Source organism: Metopolophium dirhodum, chromosome 9 (assembly GCF_019925205.1).
Source record: "Metopolophium dirhodum isolate CAU chromosome 9, ASM1992520v1, whole genome shotgun sequence".
NCBI lineage: Eukaryota > Metazoa > Arthropoda > Insecta > Hemiptera > Aphididae > Metopolophium > Metopolophium dirhodum.
In genome coordinates this window covers 33279865-33304083 of record NC_083568.1, presented here as the reverse complement: position 1 = coordinate 33304083, position 24219 = coordinate 33279865, and the positions used below count along the sequence as shown (strand labels likewise).

General features: G+C 26.3%; 3 protein-coding genes across 3 annotated transcripts; 1 reads left to right on the top strand and 2 right to left on the bottom strand.

Moving 5' to 3' along the window:
• Positions 1 to 1119: 1119 nt before the first annotated feature.
• Positions 1120 to 23589, top strand: LOC132952845 (protein mini spindles-like). Its single transcript, XM_061025305.1, has 36 exons — positions 1120 to 1317; positions 2508 to 2640; positions 2963 to 3153; positions 3218 to 3424; positions 3584 to 3758; positions 3816 to 3936; positions 3997 to 4217; positions 4688 to 4882; positions 4943 to 5123; positions 11936 to 12048; positions 12114 to 12327; positions 12393 to 12568; positions 12634 to 12785; positions 12856 to 13077; positions 14549 to 14732; positions 14806 to 14997; positions 15073 to 15170; positions 15252 to 15390; positions 15458 to 15620; positions 15681 to 15850; positions 15918 to 16088; positions 16168 to 16290; positions 16652 to 16804; positions 16878 to 17090; positions 17169 to 17304; positions 17386 to 17579; positions 18181 to 18515; positions 20191 to 20370; positions 20429 to 20633; positions 20728 to 20865; positions 21090 to 21277; positions 21339 to 21507; positions 22190 to 22363; positions 22429 to 22539; positions 22674 to 22827; positions 22904 to 23589. Exons 2-36 carry the CDS (start codon positions 2578 to 2580, stop codon positions 23236 to 23238), a joined length of 6156 nt encoding a protein of 2051 aa, XP_060881288.1. The 5' UTR covers positions 1120 to 1317; positions 2508 to 2577; the 3' UTR covers positions 23239 to 23589.
• On the bottom strand, positions 6272 to 10752 carry LOC132952848 (carboxypeptidase B-like). Its single transcript, XM_061025308.1, has 4 exons — positions 10625 to 10752; positions 10320 to 10548; positions 7031 to 7220; positions 6272 to 6967 (listed from the first exon to the last, which is right to left on the bottom strand). Exons 1-4 carry the CDS (start codon positions 10723 to 10725, stop codon positions 6720 to 6722), a joined length of 768 nt encoding a protein of 255 aa, XP_060881291.1. The 5' UTR covers positions 10726 to 10752; the 3' UTR covers positions 6272 to 6719.
• LOC132952847 (uncharacterized) lies at positions 23551 to 24219 on the bottom strand. The gene is made up of 2 exons (XM_061025307.1): positions 24087 to 24219; positions 23551 to 24019 (listed from the first exon to the last, which is right to left on the bottom strand). The coding sequence occupies exons 1-2, from the start codon at positions 24087 to 24089 to the stop codon at positions 23585 to 23587; spliced, it is 438 nt and encodes a 145-aa protein (XP_060881290.1). The 5' UTR covers positions 24090 to 24219; the 3' UTR covers positions 23551 to 23584.

Below are 24219 nucleotides of genomic sequence, written 5' to 3'. Positions count from 1 at the left end.
CAATCAAACCAGAAATGTACAAAATATTTTCATTGAATTAAAAAAGTAAAAAAATTAGCATTTTTAAAAGGAAATCGCGTATAGCTCCAAATAACGACGTGTTTACTACAGTTTTAATTTTAATTTTATTATTTTACAGAATTCTACTTTTTCTAATTTAATAAAAATAATTTGTACATTTCTGGTTAGATTGGGTATGTTAGTTGATAGCACAGTAATATAGCTTTAAAATACAAAAAAAATTACGATAAAAAGTTGATAAGTTTTGAAGATTGGTATATCTCAGAAAATGTGCAGTAGGTTATCGTATTTTTTTCTATTCGTTTTCTTAAGTCTGAAGATCACAAAATCTAACATCTACAAATAGTTATTTTTATGGAAATATTATTTTAGGGCCCTATGCCGTCGTAATTAATTAAATCTTATGATAATAGGTATAGTGACAAAAATAATAATAATGTTATAGGTACCATAAGTTACGTAGTATTAGTTTCAACAATTTAATATTTTATTTGAAAATTATTATCAAAATGTTAAAAGATTAGATCAATACTTTTTTACTTTTTAATTGTGATTGACGTTTGTCTAATCAATATAAGGGTTTTTCTTGTTTGTTGTTATAATATGTTGTTATTTGTATTCCCAATACAAAAAACGATTCTGAGCAGAGACGGTTTGTCGGTCTAGGATATTTTATACTATATACATTGCCAACCCAATGGATTTCATGGCCCGGTGCAAAATTTGAAATATATTCATACGCTAACCTACCTGATGTAGAAATATACGATGTATTTAGTATAGTTTTTGTTAGATAATATTAATTTCGGATATTCATAGAGTAAAGATGCGCTTAACATTACATTTTAAGTACATAATTTTCAGAATAAGAATTGGAAAAATGAAAAAGGCAATTTTAATTTAAAAATAATTGTTATTTGAATACTTCAAAATGTTATCATTGATAACGTGTAAATCCTCAAATATTCCAAGGACGCTAGAATCTATTATAAATGTAATTGAATTTTTAATCTCCCTGTGATAAAACATGTGTTATTCTTTTTGTTTTCATTTCGTATTTTTTTTTATTAACTGCGTCAAGTAAAGAAAATCGTTAATATCCCTCCGTTCACAGGCTAGTCACAACTACTCACAACTGATAAAACACATTAAATTGATATAAGTACATCCTCGTAATTCGTATCGAAATCGTTTGACGTTAAAATATAACTATATTGTAACTAAATTGATTGACAATTATTTGGAGGAAAGCGTTGAATACCGTACAATTTACACCTAGATATTATAGAAGTTAAGGTACGTTTTAAAATTTTGTATAATATATTGTGTACAATAACGTTTTACCTATATCGTAGTCAAATTTAATATTTAGACATACCGTAGGATTTGATGCACGAGATACCTAGATGGTTTACTTATTTTCTATGCACAACATTGTAATAATATTATTTAATTACATTTAATCTATGTAATATACTTATACAAAATTACCAATTTAAATTTATTAATAGGTATTTATTGTATTTTTGTAAACTAAGTACCATCAGATTATTATATTGACATAGTTGTATATTTGCTAATATTGTCTACATTAATGGTTAAAAATATGTTAATATATTTTTTAAACATAATCGTGTCGTTTTGGTTTAATAATACTTCAGATAAATGTATACCTATGTCCCAATATCAAACTTCAACTGCAAATAATTTCTTATCGATTCTAAATTGTGTAATTGAATAAAACAATTTTTAATAAATTTGTAAAATTAATAGATGTTTATAATTACAATATCTATGTACCTAGGTAAAATGTATCTAATTGTCTATTGTCGATATGAAAGTATACATATTAACTATTTTCTTTTTAAGATTTATAGTTTTAGGTTAGCTCATTACGAATACCAATAAATCCTATACTTAAGTAAATAAATCGTTGAATAAAACTATAAAGACCATTATATTATTTGTACCTAAATCAAAAACAATAGTATAATATTTTATTATGGAACAGTTTAATTACATTTAGGTAATACATGCATTTATTACATTTATCATACATAAAAGCTTATGTATTTTATTTATGTTAGTGTATCTCATTCATTTTTTTTGGCGTAGGTATAGACTTACATTTTTTTTATATAACCATGTTTATTGTTAGGAAATTTTAATTAAGTATCAACCTACATAAAAAGAAATTTATCATACTAGACAGTTTTATGTAGGTTGATCATATCCAAATAAGCAAACCTGTTTAGGACCTCTCACTCTATCTGCTGAATCTTTACATTGTACTCTATAATGAATAAGTTTTTATCAATTTACTTATATTAATTGTTATTAATTTATACTTAAATAAAAATTGAAATTAATATAATCTTCCCACTAAAGTCAACAATATTTATTTATCAATCACTCTCTTAAATACAATGCACCTATATTGTGTATAAATATAAAATACATAATTTAAACTTTTTTTTTATTTTCAGCACATTAATGAGTCAAAAAATATACTGTTAAATTTAAACTTCATATTGTTTTAATAAACTTTATGGAAAAATGACTGCTGAGGAAGATACATCATATACAAAGTTGCCCATTGAGGAACGATGTGTACACAAAGTAACTATTTATTTGTATATTCTTGTATACAACTAATTGTTTTCACTTTTTCAATACTAGTATTAAGTTTCATTTACTTATCGTCCCCCCAGTACACAGATATTTTCAATGGGAAGGGTTATATAAAAAAAATGTTTTATACATTTTATAAATTTGTATACATCTATACATATTAAATATAGTAAATAATACCACGGGGGTTTAAACACCACTGCCGTCACCCATAATATTGTAATATGAGAAATTGTTTTTTATTATTTTTATAAATTTTCTATTACAATAATTTTAACAATACATACTAAATGTTAATTACTTTATTAAGTTGTGGAAAGCCAGAATAAATGGTTATGAAGAAGCTATTAAGTTATTTGGACAATTGGATGAAAAAGCTCCTGAATGGAATAAATTTACAGGAATAGTAAAGAAATTTGTTATTGACAGCAATGCGGTTGCACAGGAAAAAGGTCTTGAAGCCACATTAGTTTTTGTGGAAAATTCTGCTACTGCTGGACGGTTAGTTAATTATAATTTTTATTTTAAGTAGCATTGATTTTTTTTTACATTAATATTTTTATAGTACGGTGGGTGATGTCATGACTGGTTTGATAACAAAATGTTATGGTGCACCAAAAGCAAAAACTAAGGATATTGCTATACAAATAACATTAATGTTTATTGAAATTGAAAAGCAAGATATAGTTATAGAAGAATTAGTTAAAGGAATGGACCATAAATTTCCTAAAATTGTTTCAACTTGTATTAAAGCTGCAACTCAAGCAATAAAGTAAGTATATATACTAATAGTAGCATAAAAATCATATTGTATCATTAAACTTTTAAATTATAAATAAATGTAATTAATAAAAAAATTATATATAATATAACAATATGTTATTAAAAAATGTATTACTTTTTTAAATGTATTGGGATTTATTTATTATAGAGAATATGGATCAAAAGTTTTGAGTATTAAACCTCTACTGAAAAAATTACAATCAATACTTGAAGATAGAGATAAAAGTGTTAGAGACGAAGCAAAACTGTTGGCCATAGAAATCTATTCCTGGATTGGGTCTACACCTGTTAAAGCTAATTTGGCTAATCTAAAACCTCTACAAGTAAATATACCCAGGCCTCATCATATAATAATTGATTAAAATAAATATTTAAATTAGATTCAAGAATTGGAAGCAGAATTTGAAAAAATAAGTGGTGATAAACCACGGGCTACACGATTCCTACGTTCTCAACAAGAGCAAGCTGCTAAAATGGAAGAAGTTGCTGCTGCTAATGGAGGTAAGCTAAAAATTAGTAATTACAAGCAAAATAAATTAATAAAACATATTTAAATAATAGATATGATATTGGAAGAAGGCACTGATGTAGTTGATGATCCAGAAGAACATATTGATCCAGTTAACATACTAAGTCAACTTAGTAAAGACTTTTATGAAAAGGTTGAAGCAAAAAAATGGCAAGAACGTAAAGAAGCCATGGATACACTTGAAGGAATATTGTCTAAAGCTCCTAAATTAGAAAGTGGTGAATATGGAGATTTAGTCAGAGCCTTAAAGAAAGTAAGAAATCATGTTATAAATTTGATAATAATAATTTAATAATATTTTTAGGGAGCTTGATTTAAATTTCCTAAAAACTATTTAAAAATAAAAATTGAATGAAATAAATAATAATGCCCTTATTTATTTTTGGACGTTTAAAGTTTAAATACCTTGATCGTGCAACCTGTGTATGCAGATGTATGAGATTTATATTATGATCTAACTATTTAAGTTTAAAATAATGCGAGCCAAGGTTTTCTCAAGTTTGACAGTTACCGGCAAATGATAATATTATAAAATACAGGAATGTAATAGTACGTCATAGTAGTGAATAGTGTAAATGTATTGGATGTAATAGTAAGTCTGGAGAAGTGAAATGGTTAATACTAATTGTAATAAACAATTAACAATATAAATATTAAGTTAGTATATAATTAATATATTGTTTTTATGTATGTACTTATACCTATATTTCGATTTTTCCACAGATTATTACAAAAGATTCAAATGTTATAATAGTTGGTATTGCTGCCAAGTGTATGGCAATGTTAGCTAATGGATTGAAAAAACGATTTGAAACTTATGCTTCTGCTTGCATACCAGCATTGTTGGAAAAATTTAAAGAAAAAAAACAAAATGTTGTATTGCCACTACGAGATGCTGTCGATGCAATATATTTAAGCGTAAATTATATTTGATAATAGTTATAATTTTATATAAACAATAATTTATAATTATTTTAGATGACACTTGAATCTATTCATGAAGATATTTTAACTGCTATAGACAATAAAAATCCATCCGTAAAAGCTGAATCAGTTTCGTTTTTAACTCGATGCTTTTCAAAATGTACACCAACAATTTTAAACAAAAAATATTTAAAAATTTTCACTACGGCATTAATAAAAACATTGAATGAATCAGGTAATTTTTTTTATAATAAATGTTATTTTTAATTGATCATATTTTAAAATAAGCATAAAAAACTTAAATAAGTTATATACCTATTCAATTTTATAATATAAATAATTTTTAAACAAAAAAAAATGAACCATACATGTTAAAGCAATCTTTTTCTAAAGCCTATTACCAACTGAAATGGCAGATGTTTATTAGTTTTGATGTGAGTTGTAGTACTTATTCTTATGCAATAGCTGAGTTTACCTCGATAAAACCATTGTATCTTTATCTTATCTATATAAATAATAAAATTATAGTATCTAACTGTTATAAAAGTAAGAAGTAAAAAAAATTACATAATTTCTATCCAGATATATTTAACTTTTTCATTATCTATCTACCTAGATAAAAAAAAAAATATCTGAGCATAACATAGATAGTATCACTAACTACAAACTTCACTTGCGTATTACTAATAAAGTATATTTTTAACAATTTCTAAAATTTCTGTCCGTCAATCAGTGGCTTAGACATGATTTCAGGAAGCAATAAACATGATTGCAATTAAATAAAACAACAGCTAGATGAGAGGGGAAAATTGGAAAATCCCCCACCCTTAAAACTTTTTACATAGGTAGTAAAATATTTAATAATAAGGAACAATGAATATAATTTGAATTGATTCTAAATTCACATCAATCCAGGGTTGGCAAAAATCCGGGCTTCATAGAAAAACCCAATCTGGTTAGGTTTTATCAGATATTTTTAATTAATACCCCAAAAAAACACTTATTGTATAAGTGATGATGGGTGATTTTATTTCTATGTATTAGCTGCACGGTTTTTTGATTTTTCCCTTGATCACCTTATCTCAGGCCCCGCCAAAAACCACCAAAATAATATATTAGATATTGACCATTCCGACCTTTTCCCAATTGTTAATTGACGTTAGTGGCATTATGAAGTTTTTGTTTTGTTGTTAGTTATTATATAAATTTAATTAAGATTTAATAAATATATATTTAATCCATGCTAATATCTTATATTAAAAATAAAATATTTCTATTGATGTGTAATTTTTTTCATTTTATACTTTTATTTGTACGTAGGTACCTAAATAAAAAAATAATGACTTTTTTTTTCTAATCAAAGTTTAATTGGAAAAATAAATAATACCTAGTCCGTACATTTCTGTGAAAATTAACATGAGTTAATAAAAAAAATAGAGTTCATTTTTATTTCATCCAGAAAAGCAGCCCGGGTTTTTTATGGGTTTTTCAAAATATCAAGTGGGTTTAACCTAAAAAAACAGCCCGGGTTTTTTTTCGGGCTGGGCTTTTTTGTGCCAACTGCATCAATCACAATATGGAATTATCCACTCTATGAGGGGATCTGACCCCCATGCCACCGTCGTCAATATTGATAAAAAAAAAAGATACTGCAGCGGGTTATTTTCAAAAACACACAGGACGCAATTGAGCCACTTATTAAACGTTTCTAAATCAATTTTTAGTATCAGTGTACGCCAGTAATGTTTCTCACAGATTAAATGCTGAAAATTTGTTTATTAATTATTTGTATTTATCTTAACTTTTTTTTTGTAGATTATTAATAAATTATTTAATTGAAATAAAATATTATTAACATAATACTAAACAAAGAATGTATGGACCTACAAAATGTTCCTTTTGATTGGTTATCAGATTCAACAATTTTAGCTAGTACAGAAACAGCACAGAATGCTTCTTGACCTGTTGGTATTATTTCACTAGTTGGTAAAATAAAACCATTGGCACCAGTATCTCTTAATTCCAATGCAAATACATATCTAATATTTGCTATACCTTTCATCCAATCTATTGACGTTCCTGTAAAATATTGTTGATACTAATTATTAAATAGGTAGCCCATTAAAATAAATTGATTTAAACCTGATGCTCTATATAACACTGTACTTGCTGGACCAACAGTATAGATGTTTGAAGTTTTCTTAAATATTTTTGATGACATGGATGTAGCTATGTTCTGAAGTTTATCATAGTCTTCTTTTATCATATGATCTTTAGTGTATGCCCAAGGAAATACAATAGCTTGCCCGTATGAGTGTAATGTTATAAACCCCTGTCCAACAAAGGGTTTCTATAAGTACTTACATTTATTGTATTAACCCTAACCTAACGTATATAATTTTACAAATATTTTTGAAACTTAATTTTAATACTAAATTTAAACAGATAAATTAATTCAAAGATTGGTTATTATACTGTATAATTAAATTACCCATATTACTCAGTACCCCATGACCTATTCATATTTTTAAATTTTGTTTGGGGCACATTAAACTAGACTATTGGATCATCAATCTCCCACAGATAGAATTCTAAAATATATATTGGGTACTGAATAATGTAGGTAACTTAGTTATAGAGTGTACCTAGTTTTTTCACGGACACGATATACAATAATATATACCTAATTATATAATTTTATGTGTACCAATTATTGCTTTTGATTTAATTAGAGTTCCTTCTAAAATTCTTTATTTAGAGGATGTCAGCGCACTGTTTGTTTTCTCTCTCTGGCCCATGCGCAACATAGATAAAACGCATTTACGCAGAATCATTTTTTCTATGTTTTTAAGTAATCTTAGAGTAAAATCACCCATTACAAAAAAAAATAGAGATTAATATTTTTGAGGGAACGACATAGGATTTGTCAAAATATTGTCTAGTAACAATTTAAACATAATGTAAATTTACAACAAATTTTTGTTTATTTTTGAAAGTCGAATACAAAGTCAAATAATAATTAAATATAAAATTGATATGTCATTCCCTCAAAAATATTATTCTCTACCTTTTTTGTAATAGGTGAATGTCTCTAAGATTACTTAAAAGCACAGAAAAAATGATTCTGCGTTAATGCGTTTTGTCTATGTTGCGTTGACATCTTCTTAATCTAATAGTATTACAGTTATATGATAATATTTTGTTATTATATTTAGAAAACAAAGTAGTATTTTTTTGTTGTAAATTGTTTATCTACCTGTATAATTTAATATTTATTCTACATTATATTAATATAAGCTTCCAAAATTACTCTTATTTCAAATACTGTAGTACACAAAGTGATTATTTTATCATTAAACACTCATTATTTCAAAAAGTATAAACGTTTTTAAAAATGTTTTTTTACATAATTTCATGTCGTTATGTTTTTAATAAAAAATTATATTTTTGTTTATCTTTTATCCTTATAATTAAGTTTTTACTTTTTGAATGAAAACATAGTTTTAATTTCATATCTCTAAGCAAAATATTTTTTTAAGTATTTTGATACTTCAAAATCAAATTTAGGGCGAGTAGTGTACAAGGCTGGGCATTAACAAATTAAAAAGTTAAAGTTAAGTTATTTTTATCTAAGTTAAATAACGAGTTACATTTTTTCTGTATTATTTAATAACTTATGAGTTAATTAACTTTACTGTCACATTAAGTTAATTTTAATCTTAAACCACATTAAAAATATATTCAATTTTAAAAATATTAATTTATAAAAAAAAAAAATTATTATCGGAAATATTAAGTATAGTAATCGATAAATAATAATTTATAATAATAATGCCTAATATTGCATGTTTACAGAATATATTATATACCTATATTATTTACAGAAATATTACTCAGTACCTATCAGATACAAGTTTGTATATTCATTACTCATTACTACTTATAATTATATTTTTATTAATTCATGGAATTTAAGCGATAACTTGGCCTTTGGTGCAAATAATGCAAACTCGTAGCAGTGTAGTTCATCGTATCCCTCATTTACTATTTACCTAGTTAAATAGCTGAATAAGTTACCTATCTATTTAACAACATTGTGGGACGCGGGTTAATTTTTATTTTTAAATAAACCACCTGATTTGTCCAGGTAATTAGCAAAAAACAAAATTTGAATTTCCCTTGCAAATACTCTGTAGGTACTACGTGTCTACGTATAGATCTTAATAGTGTACATAAACGTGTCCTCAACAATTATTTTTCACAATTTTGTTTTTATTTTGCTTTATGTGGAGCTGTGAGATGTTTAATCAGTTTATTATATTTTATATTATACAATGAATTTGATTATTATAATATTTTAATTTAGTATAGTTGTGTATTTTGGACCATTACGTACCTAAACAAATACATAAAAATTATTTAATTATTTTGTTACCAATTAATTTTAATAGATACATACATTATTTTATTGAATTACTATGTTATTTGTTAACTTATAAAAACGATATGTATAATTATTAATTTTATATGAAAAAAAAAGTAACTGATTTTTAACTAAGCGGAGTAGTGGACAAACATTTCACAGAGTAACTCCATACCACTCCATGCCACATAATCACCACTTTAAATACTTATAACTCATAAACTACCAAGGCTGGACAAGTTAACTATTTTTTTTAACTCGTTAAGTTAAGTCAATATAAAAGAATGTAAGTTAGGTTTAAAGTTAAAAGTTACTTTTATTTTCTAATTAACTTGTAAAAAAAAATAAAGGTAACTTTTAACTTTAAACTTAACTTACATTTTTTATATTGACTTAACTTAACGAGTTTAAAAAAATAGTTAACTTGCCCAGCCTTGGTAGTTTATGAGTTATAAGTATTTAAAGTAGTGATTATGTGGCATGGAGTTACTCCGCGAAATGTTTGTCAACTACTCCGCTCATCTAAACTTAAAATATTCATAATTCTGAAACTACTCGCCCTAAATTCAATTTTTATGTAAAGAAATACTTAGAAAAATATTCTGCTTTGGAATATGAAATTAAAACTATATGTTGTCATTCAAAAAAGTCAAAACTTAAAAATTATAAGGATAAAAAATATTTAAAAACATAATTTTATAATAAAATTGTTGTTTTGTAACGACTTGAAACTGTAAAAAAGTATTTATACTTTTTGAAATAATGAGTGTTTAATGACCCTGTATGTATATTAAATAATAATATAAAAGTGCATAAAGAATGATTTAACCATTACCTTTTTATGTTATACAAAATATTTATGCTAAATAACTAATTGTTATAAAATATTAAAATAACATGGAAAAAATAATAAAACATTACAAATACTTAAAAATACTATATTATAGTGGAATTTGGAATTATATTAACCATGATACTTGAAGTTCTCAAGTTTTAGTGTGAACTGACCTTTATTTTAGTTAAATTATTTAAGATAAACCGAATGATTGCTTTAATTTCTAATTCTGAGTTTGGAGTTGGTCCTTGGTAACATGCCGAGCAATAGTTTTTCCCAGATTTTTCACGGTACCAATCATAATTCCAGTTACGGTTCAAATCTATTCCTATACAATTGTTGTTAGATGTTTCAACACGATTTTTCCTCCATAGCCTATCGTTTTCATATGAATATGTATACCTAAATAGCAAAACATTTATGGTAAAAATTATTAAATGGTGTTATTTGAATTTTTTGAAATTCTATTAAGTATTACCCATCTGGATTTACAATTGGCATTAAGACAAAATGAATATTTTTCATATATATTGGTAAAGTCTTTCTATTATGTATTAATTCATTTGATATATATACCATTGAAGAAATAGTTATCCATTCCCGTGCATGAGTCCCTATTCAAATATATTTAAGGTTTATAAATATTTGTTTAAATAGTGTAAAGACAAGTATACCTCCATCAATCCAAATAATATCATTGTTTGTTTTATTATTATCTGGTTTTACGTGTATTACTTTTAAAGGAGTTCCTTGCTTAGTATGTCCAATAGTTGAGACTTCAACAAATTTTTTTTTATTCAAATTATCAATAAACTTGTAAATGTCATTTGTATGATGAAATTTCTTAAACTTGTATGGAATGTCCTGAAATATAAAATGCTCAATACTTCCTATATTTGATGATTGCGGTTGTAGGTGGTTTGATTTTTCATTAATTTTAGTCAATTAACAAAGAAAAATAAATATATTTCCCTGGTCCAATTTTAATTTTGAAAAATTAAACATCTTTTCTTGTATGAAATTAGTTTTTATTTTTTTCCCTATTTAAAGTTCAATAATTTTCTGTAAAAATAAAGAAAATGAATTGTCTACAAAGAAAAGAATAACATTTTTTCAAAATTAATATTGTATACGATACGAGTGCATTTTTCTACTTCCTTTGGTACAACATTATTACTTTACTAATAACTTTTTCCGTGTTTTTTCTTGAGTCACATTTCATATTTTTATTTGTTGTGCTGAATAATACATTATTATAATTAATATATTCTTTTATTATGTCTTGACCAATGTTTTGTTTATTTACAATATCATCCATATAAGTTAAATTGCTTTTATTCACTCTTACTAAAGCCATAACTATTTTTAATATATTTTATTTTTTATACATTTTTTACCTACTCGGTTATAACTTACAATCTCTTATAATCCTAATTTTGTAATTTTTTAAAACAATTAATGCATTTTTAGAATTTTTAGAATTTGTTAAGTTTATGTTTTGTGCTAAACAACATAGCTTAATCAAATACAGTACACCATTAAATAAAAATAAATAATTCTTCATATTAGTTAAATTTTTAACATTATATTTTATTATATCTGTTGATTTGTATCTATAACAACATAATCTATGGAATAATTTTAATCTTGAATGATTATTGTAAATGGTATAAGTTATATCAGGTGATTAATTTTTAGTGCTTTAGCCAAATGTTTATTTTTGTAAACAGAAATAAAATCAATACATTTTTATTTATTTATTCATGAACTATTAATTTTTAATTTACAGATCCAACTGTTCGAGATAATTCTGCTGAAGCTCTCGGTACTGCATGGAAGGTTGTATCAGAAAAAAATATTCTTCCGTTTTTGACCACTGTAGATGCAATAAAACTTGCTAAAGTAAGTCGAAAAATCAGAATATACCTATTACAATTATTAATGACTTAAAAACGATTTTTTTCTAGATAAAAGAAGCATCAGAAAAAGCTATAATAACTGCAAAACCAACTAATATTGTAAGAGAATCAAAACCAGTTGCTGTCTCATCTAATTTTGGAGAGAAAAAAGCAACAGTTACAATTAACAAAAACACTGTTATTAGAAGAACTCGCACAGCTGTCAATATTCCTAGTAAAACTGTTGCTAACAGTAAGGCCAAAAAGCCTATGAGTGCTCCTGGTATATTTATTGGATTTAATATTCAGAATGTTGTAATGTGCTTAATATTATTTTTTTACCATCAGGTGGAGGACGTAAACCTGTACAATCAAAAGCTCTTCCTCCAATTGAAACTGAAAATGAAATCGGTGACGATGAATTAGATGAATTGGCTTTGACATTTTGTTCTCCTGAAATTTTAAATGGTATGGTCGACGCCAATTGGAAAACTCGTTTGTCCAATGTTCAAGAATTTTCTCAAGTTTGTGCTAATTATTTAAAAAAAAAATTGTTTACTTAATAAATTGTTTGTATCTTTTATTTCAGATAATTGATCAAATTGAATCATTGACTGTTAGCAGTCAAGTATTAATAAAATTGCTAAATAAGAAACCTGGTATTAAAGATAATAATGTACAAATACAAAAATTGAGACTTGAGTGTTTAAAAAAAGTCATTGAAAAGTTTCCTATAACTAGGTATTTATATTATTTGTTTTATTTTTTACTTTTGTTTTTCATTTTTTTTTTCATTATTAAATATTTATAGTACTGGCATGAATTCCTGTATTCAAGATGTTTCTTCCCTCTTGGGGGATAATAAAAATGGTAATTTAGCTAGTCAAGTACTGACTACTTTTGCAGAATCAACTAGACTAGATCTAGTCTGTAATGCAGTGTTAGATTATGCATTTACTGTACAGAAAAACCCTAAAGTTCAGATTGATGCCTTGAATTGGCTTTCAGGTGCCATTTTGGAGTTTGGATTTATGTAAGTACATTTTTGTTTTATTTTTATTTTAAGTATAAAATAAACTTTTATTTAATAAAATAGTAAAAAATTAATCAACTGAGTAAATTGTATCAAGATAATCATGATGTTTTATCTTAATTAAAATAAATTATATTGTTCATATTCAATTTGTTAATATAGTAATATGTTTATGTATAGATTTGTTTATTTAATTTATTATCTTAAATTTCATGCTATCAGGTCTGAATTGGAGTAAGTTATGTTATTTATTTATTTAATTGTATCAATACATTTATAACCAACAAATGTATTTTACTTATAATAATTGTACAGTTTGTAATTTTTTTTAGTGTTGTTACTTTTAATAATTTTATATTTCTTATCTACCATCAATATGTAGAATTATAATAGGTCGTTTATAGTTGATATTTATCCTGGGTTAAAAGATACACTAAAATCTTACACAATTTTTTTCATTTCTTTAATCAATTGTTTGTAATACTTTAGAGAAATCTATAGATACTAAAAATACTATAGAAAAAAAAGATCATTTCAATATCCCAAAAGTCCCTATCACCCTTAGTATCTCAGTGGAAAATCAATATATTTAAATGCAGTTTTTTTTTACAGTAACAACAAGTATGGAGATTCTGATTGAATAACATAATATTCATTTTTTTTTTTAAAAAAATTCAAAAATTATCAAAAAAAATTTTTAGGCAAATAAATTTTTTAAATTTCCAAGATAGCCATTTTATTAATCATATTTTTTAAAACAGTTAAAAAAAAAATATTAAAATTTAATGAAAATCGCCCAAGTTAGGGCCAATTATTATTTTGAATTTCTAAGAATAATGTTACCTATGCGTACGGCATTAGCAAAATACGATTCACATGCTTTAATTGAAAATTGGAACGCTGATATTTTATAAATTCAAAATAATCATTAGCTCTAACTTGCGCAATTTTCATTAAATTTTAATATTTTTTTTTTTTTTTTTGAACTGTTTTTTTTAAAGCAATCAACAAAATGGCTATCTTAGAAATTTAAAAAATGTAGTATTTGCCTAAAAAAATTTTTTGATAATTTTTGAATTTTTGAAAAAAAAATTGAATATTATGCTATTTAATCAGAATTTCCATACTTATTACTGTAAAAAAACTGCATTTAAATAAATTGATTTTCCGCTGAGATACTAAGTCCCTTATCACCCTTAGTATCTCAGCAGAAAATCAATTTATTTAAATGCAGTTTTCTTTACAGTGATAAGGGACTTCTGGTACAAACTGTATATTTTTATTTTATTTATTATAAGATTAACGCCAACCAGCTTTTATAGAATGGTATACAGTATATACATATTTATGTTGAAAATAATATAATTATGGTTCATGAATATTTCATATTTGTCATGTAGGATGTTTAATATTATCAAAAGAAATAATTTTCAGTATTAAAAACATTGTATAATATATTTTTTTATTTTAGCATTGAACCTAAATCTGTGATGCAAAATGTCAAAAAAGCTGTGAGTGCTTCTAACCCTCAAGTTCGTTTAGCTGTTATTTCTCTTCTGGGTGTTATGTATCTTTATATGGGACCTCAGTTAAGTTTGTTTTTTGAAAATGAAAAACCAACTTTAGTGCAACAAATAAATGCTGAATTTGAAAAGGTAAGATTAATTGTTATTTATAACATATTCTGTAAAAAATAACAACACATATAATTCTTTTTTTATTCAATAGCATCAAGGAGAAGCTCCTCCTAAACCAACACGGGGCAAAAATATGGACGGATCCACTGAATCCATAGAAACTGCAAGTGATGATGAAAAACCATCATATGAAGTTAACATTCGAGACATAGTACCAAGAGTAGATATATCTCCTCAAATAACCGATGCTTTGATTAATGAATTTTCAGATAAAGATTGGAAAGTAAGTAGTATAAATATTATTAGTATATAAAAAACACTTTATAATTTATATATATATATATATATATATATTTAGGTTCGATCTGATGCTTTAAGCAAATTGCAAAATATTGTTAATGAAGCCAAATTTATAACTAGTGAATTGGGAGAAGCTAGAAAAGCTTTGCAAGACAGGTATAAACTAGTTAACTTATACTTATAAATGTTTAAAAATAATATTTATTATTAATTGTTTTGTTGGTCGTTATTACTTAGAATAAGTGATTCAAATGCTCGCCTTGGTTCGAATGCAATCAACTTGGTAGAATTAATTTCAAAAGCTATGGGATCATCTTTTAAAAACTACATAAAAGGTTATTTACCTGGTGTCTTAAATGCATTGGGTGACCCAAAGGTATTATATTATTAATATTTTTTAGAATAAATATTAAATATTAATAATGATGTATAAATTATTTTAGACGTTTAAATGTCAAAGTGCTCGTCAATGTATGAATACATGGGCAGATGTATGTGGTTATCGTGAATTTTTTGGTGGTGATATACTTTTAGATGCATTAAAAAATAATTCAGTAACATTAAGATCAGAGTTATGGACTTGGCTTGCAGAAAAGTTGCCACTCAGTATGATTTTAATTATAAATTTAGTTGAACAAGTTTTAATTTAGTTTTTAATTTGTTTAGTCCCTTCTAAGTCAATTCCTGCTGATGAGTTGAAATGTTTGCTTCTGGTTCTTTACACAAGTCTTGAAGATAGAAATGCAAGTGTTCGTAGTGCTTCTGAAAAGGCTGTACTTGGATTTATGATGCACTTAGGTTATGCTTCTATGTATGGAGCATGTGAAAAACTTAAGGTATAATTTTACTATTTAAAAATGTTAAAACGTATTTAAATATTTTAATAGTTTATTTGGTTTGTAGCCAATGTCTGTCAAGTTTTGCAGAGAAAAGTTGGACAAAGAAAGACCAAATTTACCCGTTGTACCAATTGAAAAACCCAAGGTTGTAAAATCTGGTATTCCTGCTGGCTCTTCAGTTAAATCAGGAGGATCAAAAATACCACCTCCTAAAGCTGCTACTAAAGCTAATAAAGTTTGTTATACTAAATTTTAAATTTACTTTTACATATTAGTTAAACTTACTATTCAATAACATTTTTTTTTTTACTAAGGAAAATGTAATTCCTCGAGTAAGTACAGCTACTGGAAAAAAAAAAGAAGAAGTTGATAATGGCCCATTATTCCAACGAAATAATTTAAAGCACCAACGTGATATTGATGAGCACAAATTAAAAGTAAAATTATTTATATTATTATTTATTTATATATAATGTATTTATTAAAACTAAGTTCTACAAGTATATATATATATATAGTTACTATACTATATTAAACTTATATCTGATCCAGTTTAAATCAATAAGCTTCATTAAAAGTCAATGTTTTCAAAACATTAAAGTTGGATACAATTCCAATTATTTTTATTTTCACTGAGTTTTGGAAAGTGCTTAAGTATAAAGGTTTTGTTGTTAAACCATGCTTGTTAAAATAACAAATATTTTAAAATTATTATAGTTATATTATATTATATTGAATTGCTTATCTAATTCAATTATTAGTGAAGTATAATAGTTTCAAAATGTTGGTATGGTTTAGTCATTAAAATGGAATTTCGCATCTCCTCGAGAAGAATTTGTTGAACAACTTCGAGAACAAATGTTAACTGCTGGTATCAACAAGGTGTTGATTACAAACATGTTTCATTCAGATTTCAGATATCATCTCAAAGCCATCGAAACTCTTTCAGAGGTATTATGAAAATAACTATTTATCTAATATACCTATTCTTAAACATACTAATTTTTTCCTAATTTAAAATTAGGATTTGAACACAGCTGATGATAGCAATGGAGCATTGATTAGTAATCTTGATTTAATATTGAAATGGATGACATTAAGATTTTTCGATACCAATCCGTCAGTGCTTTTAAAAGGACTTGACTATTTACAACACATATTTGACATCCTAATGACTCAAAAATACACTCTCCATGATACTGAAGCATCAAGTTTCGTACCATATTTAGTAACAAAAGTGGGTAAAAATATAAATTAATATTATTTATGTTTAATACTAATAATATTTCAATTTTTAATTTTATTTACACTTAAGTTGGGTGACCCAAAAGATACAGTAAGGAGCAATGTTCGTGCCATTTTAAAACAAATTGCTTTCATATTCCCAAATACAAAAATGTTTCAATACATTATGGATGGTGTTAAATCGAAGAACTCAAGACAGCGTTCTGGTAATATTTATTAATCAGTGTTGTGATGTGAAATTTAGTAAAAAAATATTATATTTATAATAATGTTTTCTGTACTTATAGAGTGTTTGGAACATTTGGCGACGATGATAGAAGATTATGGTACATCAATTTGCCAACCTAGTGTTGCAGCGGCTTGTAAAGAAATTGCTAAAAGTATTGGAGATAGAGATAATTCTGTCCGAACAGCTGCACTAAATTGCTTTGTTGCTGCATTCTTTTTGCACGGAGAAGCACTTTTCAAATTTGTGGGCAATGTAAGAATACATAATTTTTCTGTGTTAATAATCACAAAATATTATGATAACTGACAAGTGATAAGTATTAAATGTGTACATAGCAAATCAAATAAATCCATAAACATTCAAAAATAATTATATTTACGTGATATAAATTTAATAGTTTATTGATCGTAATTAGTTTTAGATTAGACTTGTTAGGATTAAAGTGTTTTATTTTTATTTTATTCTTTCAAAATGATAATGAGCCTTACTGAAGAGGTTCGTGTGAGTGCTCGTATATATATATTTTTTTAATTTTTACGCAGCTATGTTCCTTATGGAACACAGTTTTGTTGCCAATCCTGACTCCGCTCTGGGAGACCCCTCCTTGAGATACATATTAAGTTATTAAGTTAGTCTAGTTTTCGGTGACTACAGCAGTGGACCGCCGGCCAAGTACGCTATACCAAAGTTGAGGCATATGTGCCATTTGTTTTATTTAGTATTTTCTATTGCTAATTTGTGCTATTAAACATGTTTAAATTTTATATTTGTGTAATGTGTGTAAAATCTGACAACAGTTTGAGAATTTTTATGTATTTGCTCTTTTTATAATACATTTTTACCATTTGTATAGATATCTGAAAAAGATATGGGTCTTCTGAGAGAACGATTAAAAAGAGCATCGAAGAATCGAGCTGTACCAGTGGCTACTGTTCAGCCAACCATCAAAATGGTTGTTCCTCCTGTTCACCAAGTACCCGACACCGAGGACATTATTGATGATGAATATAACTCTGACGAAGAAGAACACAATGCTACATTTAATGTTTCACAAGAATCTAACCATACATCTAGTCCTCAAAGATATTCTAATGATTCACCTTCTAGATCTGCAAGCACCGTGTCATATAGAACAGGAAGCATTCCTACTGCTATAGAGCATTCGTCAGCATTAAGGATGGGATTCAGGTGATAACACTTTTGAAATTATAAATTGTTGATGCATGAGGTATAGTGTTAGGAATTATTAGCAGGGCCGTCCCAAACCAAACTTAAGCCCCCTTCCCTACCAGACGACATTTGTTTATGTTCCAACTAAAAAAAAATGTTAATTCATGATATTGGTAGTAGACATACATGATTATTTGTATATTACACAGTAATCCAAATATGTTATATTTTGTAATGTTTTCTATTTTACTATTTTATATATTTTAGATTCTGAGTGGAGCAATGAACGTATTGGATTTATAATGTGTTACATGGGGTTTTTTTTGTGTGCTGTACATGGAAAGTAGTCGAAATAATTCTTTGATTTTCAACTTCAGTATCTTGTTCGATCGGTTGAATCTAGTTGTTACTTTAGAGGCTCAAAAATAAAAATTCTGAGTAGTTTTCTAAAACCGGAAAAAAAAATAATGAGAATTTATACACAAAATCGATTTTGGGTTTTGGTATAATTTTAAAACAAATAACCATAGATAATTAGAAATTTTCACTATATTTTCTATACACCATAACATTTTCAAAATATTTTGACTTGTTGTTTTGAACTGTTTGGATATTTTCAGTTTCCAATTTTATTTTTAAAGTTCATACTTTGACAAAATTCGTAAAAATCACGAAAAATGAGTAACGTTCTCTTAATGTCAATAAAATTTTATTTGTTGGGTCAAAAAGCGTGAAAATTGAGTACAAGGCTTCTGAAATATTGTTACAGTAGTATCAGTTTAAAATATTAAAAATACATAGACACGATTATTTTTTATAAGCATTTAAAGTTTGAATTTTGATCAAATTTAAAATAACAAATGATTTTGTAGTTAAAAATGTATAAAATATTCAACTGTTATAGCTAAGGATTGAAAATTTAAAACAAAATTCCATGTAAATAGGTTATTCTGTAACCAAAAAATATAAAAACAAGTTTTATTATAGTTATTTTATGTTCAATAATTTAGACGAAATTAGATATTTAAATGAAAAAAAAACGATTTTAGTTTTGTGTTATATTTTAAATTTATTATTTGTGGGTTCTTGAAACTTCTAAAGCATATTATTGTATACAAATATGATAGTAAATAAATAATAATAATTCAACTTAACCAGCTACCGCATTAATAATTACAATATAAAATATATTATAGAATAAAATATCCTAGGCCGACAAACCGTCTCCGCTCAGAATCCATTTACAATGATATTATATCATTTAATTAAAATTTAATACTATCCATTACAGTCTTCTACTTACCTAATCTACTGTACAGCAGTGCAACTTTTTTTTATGTTGATTTAAATATTATAGTTATTTGGTACTTATTATACCTTGATGTGTTAAATTTGAATTCAATGATATTAAATCTGTATGTACAAAAAATGATTCGAAGCAAAAATGGTTTGTCAGGCTAATGAATTGTTACAGTATTTTTTTTTTATAAGCATTTAGAAAAGTTACTTTTAAAGACATATTTTGTATACCTTTTACATCACCCCTTTGGGATGGTCTTGCTTATAAATAGTAAATATGTACATACTGCAGTTAGGTAGATACTGTATTTAGAACTTTCCAGTAGTTCACACATTTACATTTATGTTGAATATATTTTACTTTATCAGTTTATTATTGTTTTGTTTTTATTAGACGACCTGTTAGTGAAGTCTATGATGAACCTCAAGTGACACGTTATGCGCTTGACGAAAAGTTTATTAAAGAACTAGAAGCAGAAGAGATTTCAAGACCAGAATTAAAATTAAAATCATATAATTGGAATACAGATCATGATGAAGTGAAATTCAGAAAAAGAATTCAAGACCATACTCAGTATGTAACTCTTTATGAAATCACACTAACATAAATTTAAATATTTTCTCAATTTTAGATCTTTACCTGATAATATGTCTTCATCTAAACCATGTGTAAATGTGAGTCCATACAGTACTGCTACTATTACAAAAAGTCCTAAAACACCACCAGCGCCCATGCCAGATCCTATTCAGCAGTTAATAAATCAAGTTACATCACAAAATATAGAGACTTCAAAAACTGCTCTAACAAGTCTTGACAAAATGCTTTTGAGACCCGATGTAAGACAATTTTGAACATCATATATTTAACATGTGTAATTGTTCCCACAAACGTATTACTTATTATTAAAATTTTCTGCTTTATTTGTTGCAGATGAGATCTAAGTTTTTAGAAGGTGGCAAAGTATTATCACTATTTTATGCAATCATCAAACAGTTTGATGTCTTATCTGAATCTCATGACATTGACGTCACTGTTGGATATAAGAATATATTTAATTTATGCTTGAATGTAAGTATTGTTTATTTTAAGTTGATATTAGACTAAATTAATTGAAATGCTATCCAATAAGCTCCAAGTAATTCAATTGCGTAAATGCTCCTTCATATTATGTGAGAATACTCATCGGGTACTCAAGTTTCATTTTCCACCCAACTGTTCTTGGTACATTTTCCAATTGAGTAGTTGTGTATCTACTAATTATTTTTAATTCATTCATAAATATATAATTTTAGTTGTACAAATATCAAGAATTTACCTTAATACTGAATGAACAAATTGTGCGTGACTTACTCTCAAAACTGTTATATCTATTAAGTATGAAGGGACCAGAGAACAGTACAGATACTCAACTTTTTGGCCGATGTGTGAACAGTCTCATTATGAATGTTTTAGAACGATCCTCTCATACACCAGTCACATGGTAAGTTTTTGCTCTACACCAATGTTTACACCATACTAAAACAAACATAATAATTTTATAGTGCTCTGTTGGCAATGCTCTATGACACAGTTAAGTCCCCTCAAAACTCGTCCACTCATTATAAAGAATTAGTAATGAAATGTATATGGAAAATAGTAAAAGATTTTCAAGAATGGGGCGATGAACTATGCTACGAGCGGGTGCTTGCACACATACACAGATTCTTAAAAGTAATTCAGCTATTTACAGGCTGATTCATTAAGCGTAAAACACTCATTATCTCTAAGTATTAATGTTTTTGAAAATATTTTTTTACATCGTTTCAAGTTTTTAAAAAAACAATGTGTTTATTAAAAAATCATATTTTTAAATATTTTTTATTCTTATATTTTTTTTAAGTTTTTACTTTTATGAATGACAACAGTTTTAATTTAATTTTACAAAGCAGAATATTTTTCTAAGTATTTTGATACATGAAAATCGAATTTAGGGCAAGTAGTTTATGAGTTATAAGTGTTTAAAATTTAGATGAATGGAGTGGTATGGGGCTACCCCGCAAAATGTTTGTCCACTACTCCGCTTGTCTAAACTTTAAATAATTATAACTCATAAACTACTCGTCCTAATTTTTGATTTTTATGTATCAAAATACTTAGAAAAATATCCTGCTTTGGAAAGTGAAATTAAAACTATGTTTTCACTCAAAAAAGTAAAAAACTTAAAAAAAATATAATTAAAAATATAATTTTTTAATAAAAACATTTTTTTAACAACTTGAAACTGTAAAAAATATTTTCAAAAACATTAATAATTGAGATAATGAGTGTTTTACACTTGATGAATCACCCTGTATATTTTATTAAATTTTATTTCATATTTTTTAATGAGTGGCAATTTAAACGCTTTACTTAGGAGTTTGATTCGAAGCACTGGAAAAAACAACCGTCTGACACTCCATTAAGAACGTGCAAAACTGTTCTTCACACTATGGTAAAAATACGCAGTGATAAAGTATTGGAAAGTTTAGATAGTCCAGAATTCCCAAAAGATTCAGAAATGGTTGTTTACATACATAAACTTTTAAGGGTAATGAATAATGATAACTATTAATTATATTACATTTAATAAATCCCAATTTAATATGTGCGTAGCATTTGAACAGCGAACCTCGACCTGAAAGTAGTAAGCGAAAACATCGAACACCATACGATGAACTGTCTGACATATTCCAACAAATAGGTCAACATGAAAACACCGACGAGGTTAGTTGAAATAATTTATCATGCCATGTAGTATGTCAAAAATAAAATATTAATACGATGTGACAAAATAACTATATTTTTATACAAATCTGGAAACACTTTATTTTAAGTATAATATATATATATTTTTTTAGGGCATACAACAGTTGCATAGATTTAAAATAAAGCATCCAAATATAGACATAGAACCACATATTTCTAAGACTACGAAATATTTTCAAGATTACATTCACCGTAAATTGTCAGCAATTGAAGACAATTTAAAAAGCTGTTTAGTTGAACCAAATGGTAGTAATTGAAATTTTTTTCTAGGACAATTAACATTTTATTTACTCAGTAGTTTATGCTTGTTCTTATTATACAGGAAATAATGACAGTCTAAAGCCAATTACATCTATGCCCATACGAAAACCAGAGTCTGCTGCTGCAAGCGAAGCAGACGGTTTCATGAAACGGTTGCAAATATTGAAAATGAAAGCGTCCAGAGAAGAAACATACGGTGCATCGAATGGAGAATGTAATGGAAACAATCGACTAGACGAGGACTCGCAAGATGAAGATCTACCAATGCTCAACACAAGTCGTTCACCCCCGCAAATAAATTATAATTCCATTTACATAGTATTATTTTCTAACAAGTGCTCTGATATAGGTCAAATCGGTATGCCCAAATCCTTTCACTACTCCTACCAAGACTGAAAACCCATAACGTTTAATGCAATTTGTTTCTTTGTTTTTTTTTTTTATATTTGCTTTAATATTATAAAAGAAAACATCAAAATTTGTGTATGAGCCTTTTTTTTTGCAAACGAAGAAGCTAGTTGTGTTGCAATCAGATTAATAATAAAATATTGTGTAATTTATTATAATTTTTTAATATTATATTTTAGTGGATTTTAACATAAAGATTTTATTTTTTAATAATATATAATAGGTACTTAACACATGAAATAATACTTACATTTTAGTATTTTAGACATATATTAATTTTAATGTTATAATTATAATTATTACTCTTATTTTTGATTAAAATTAATTCCAATGATCAAACATCTTTGTTTTTCATGGCGTTTTCCACTTCAGCTACAAAATTTGGAAAACCTACATCAGTTACTGTTTTGATTATGGTGTCTTCCAAGTGCACTCTTTCTGATAACAATTTCTGAATGTCCGTCACTTTAATATCGTTTTTTCTCAATGTTTCGATGAAATCCATTGCAGATGGTAAATCATTAAAGCTTAAAACCCACTTGCCGTGATGACAGAAATCAAATGATAAAATTCCTAAATGAAAAGTTGATTGCATGACGTATGTTTCGGGCGTGAGGTAAATAAATTCGTTTACTCCATCTGCCAAAATGTTCAGTGAATGGTTCAGAAAATCTACTCTCAATGGTATGGAGGTAGTGTGTTCACTGTTTAAACTTAATTTTGAAAAACAATTGATGATCCAAGATTTGTTGTATTTCATTAGATTAGACTACAAAAAATAGCAAATATTTTTCTGATCTATAAGTATAAAAAAAATGCATTTGTGACATTCTTACCATTCTTTAAAATCGTCAGTTACAAATTTTGATAGGAATTGTATAAGCATAAAGTTACAACTGTTTAACTATTTAATATTCATGCTATTAATACAAAATGTTTTTGTATTAAGAAAAAATATTTAGATTGTTC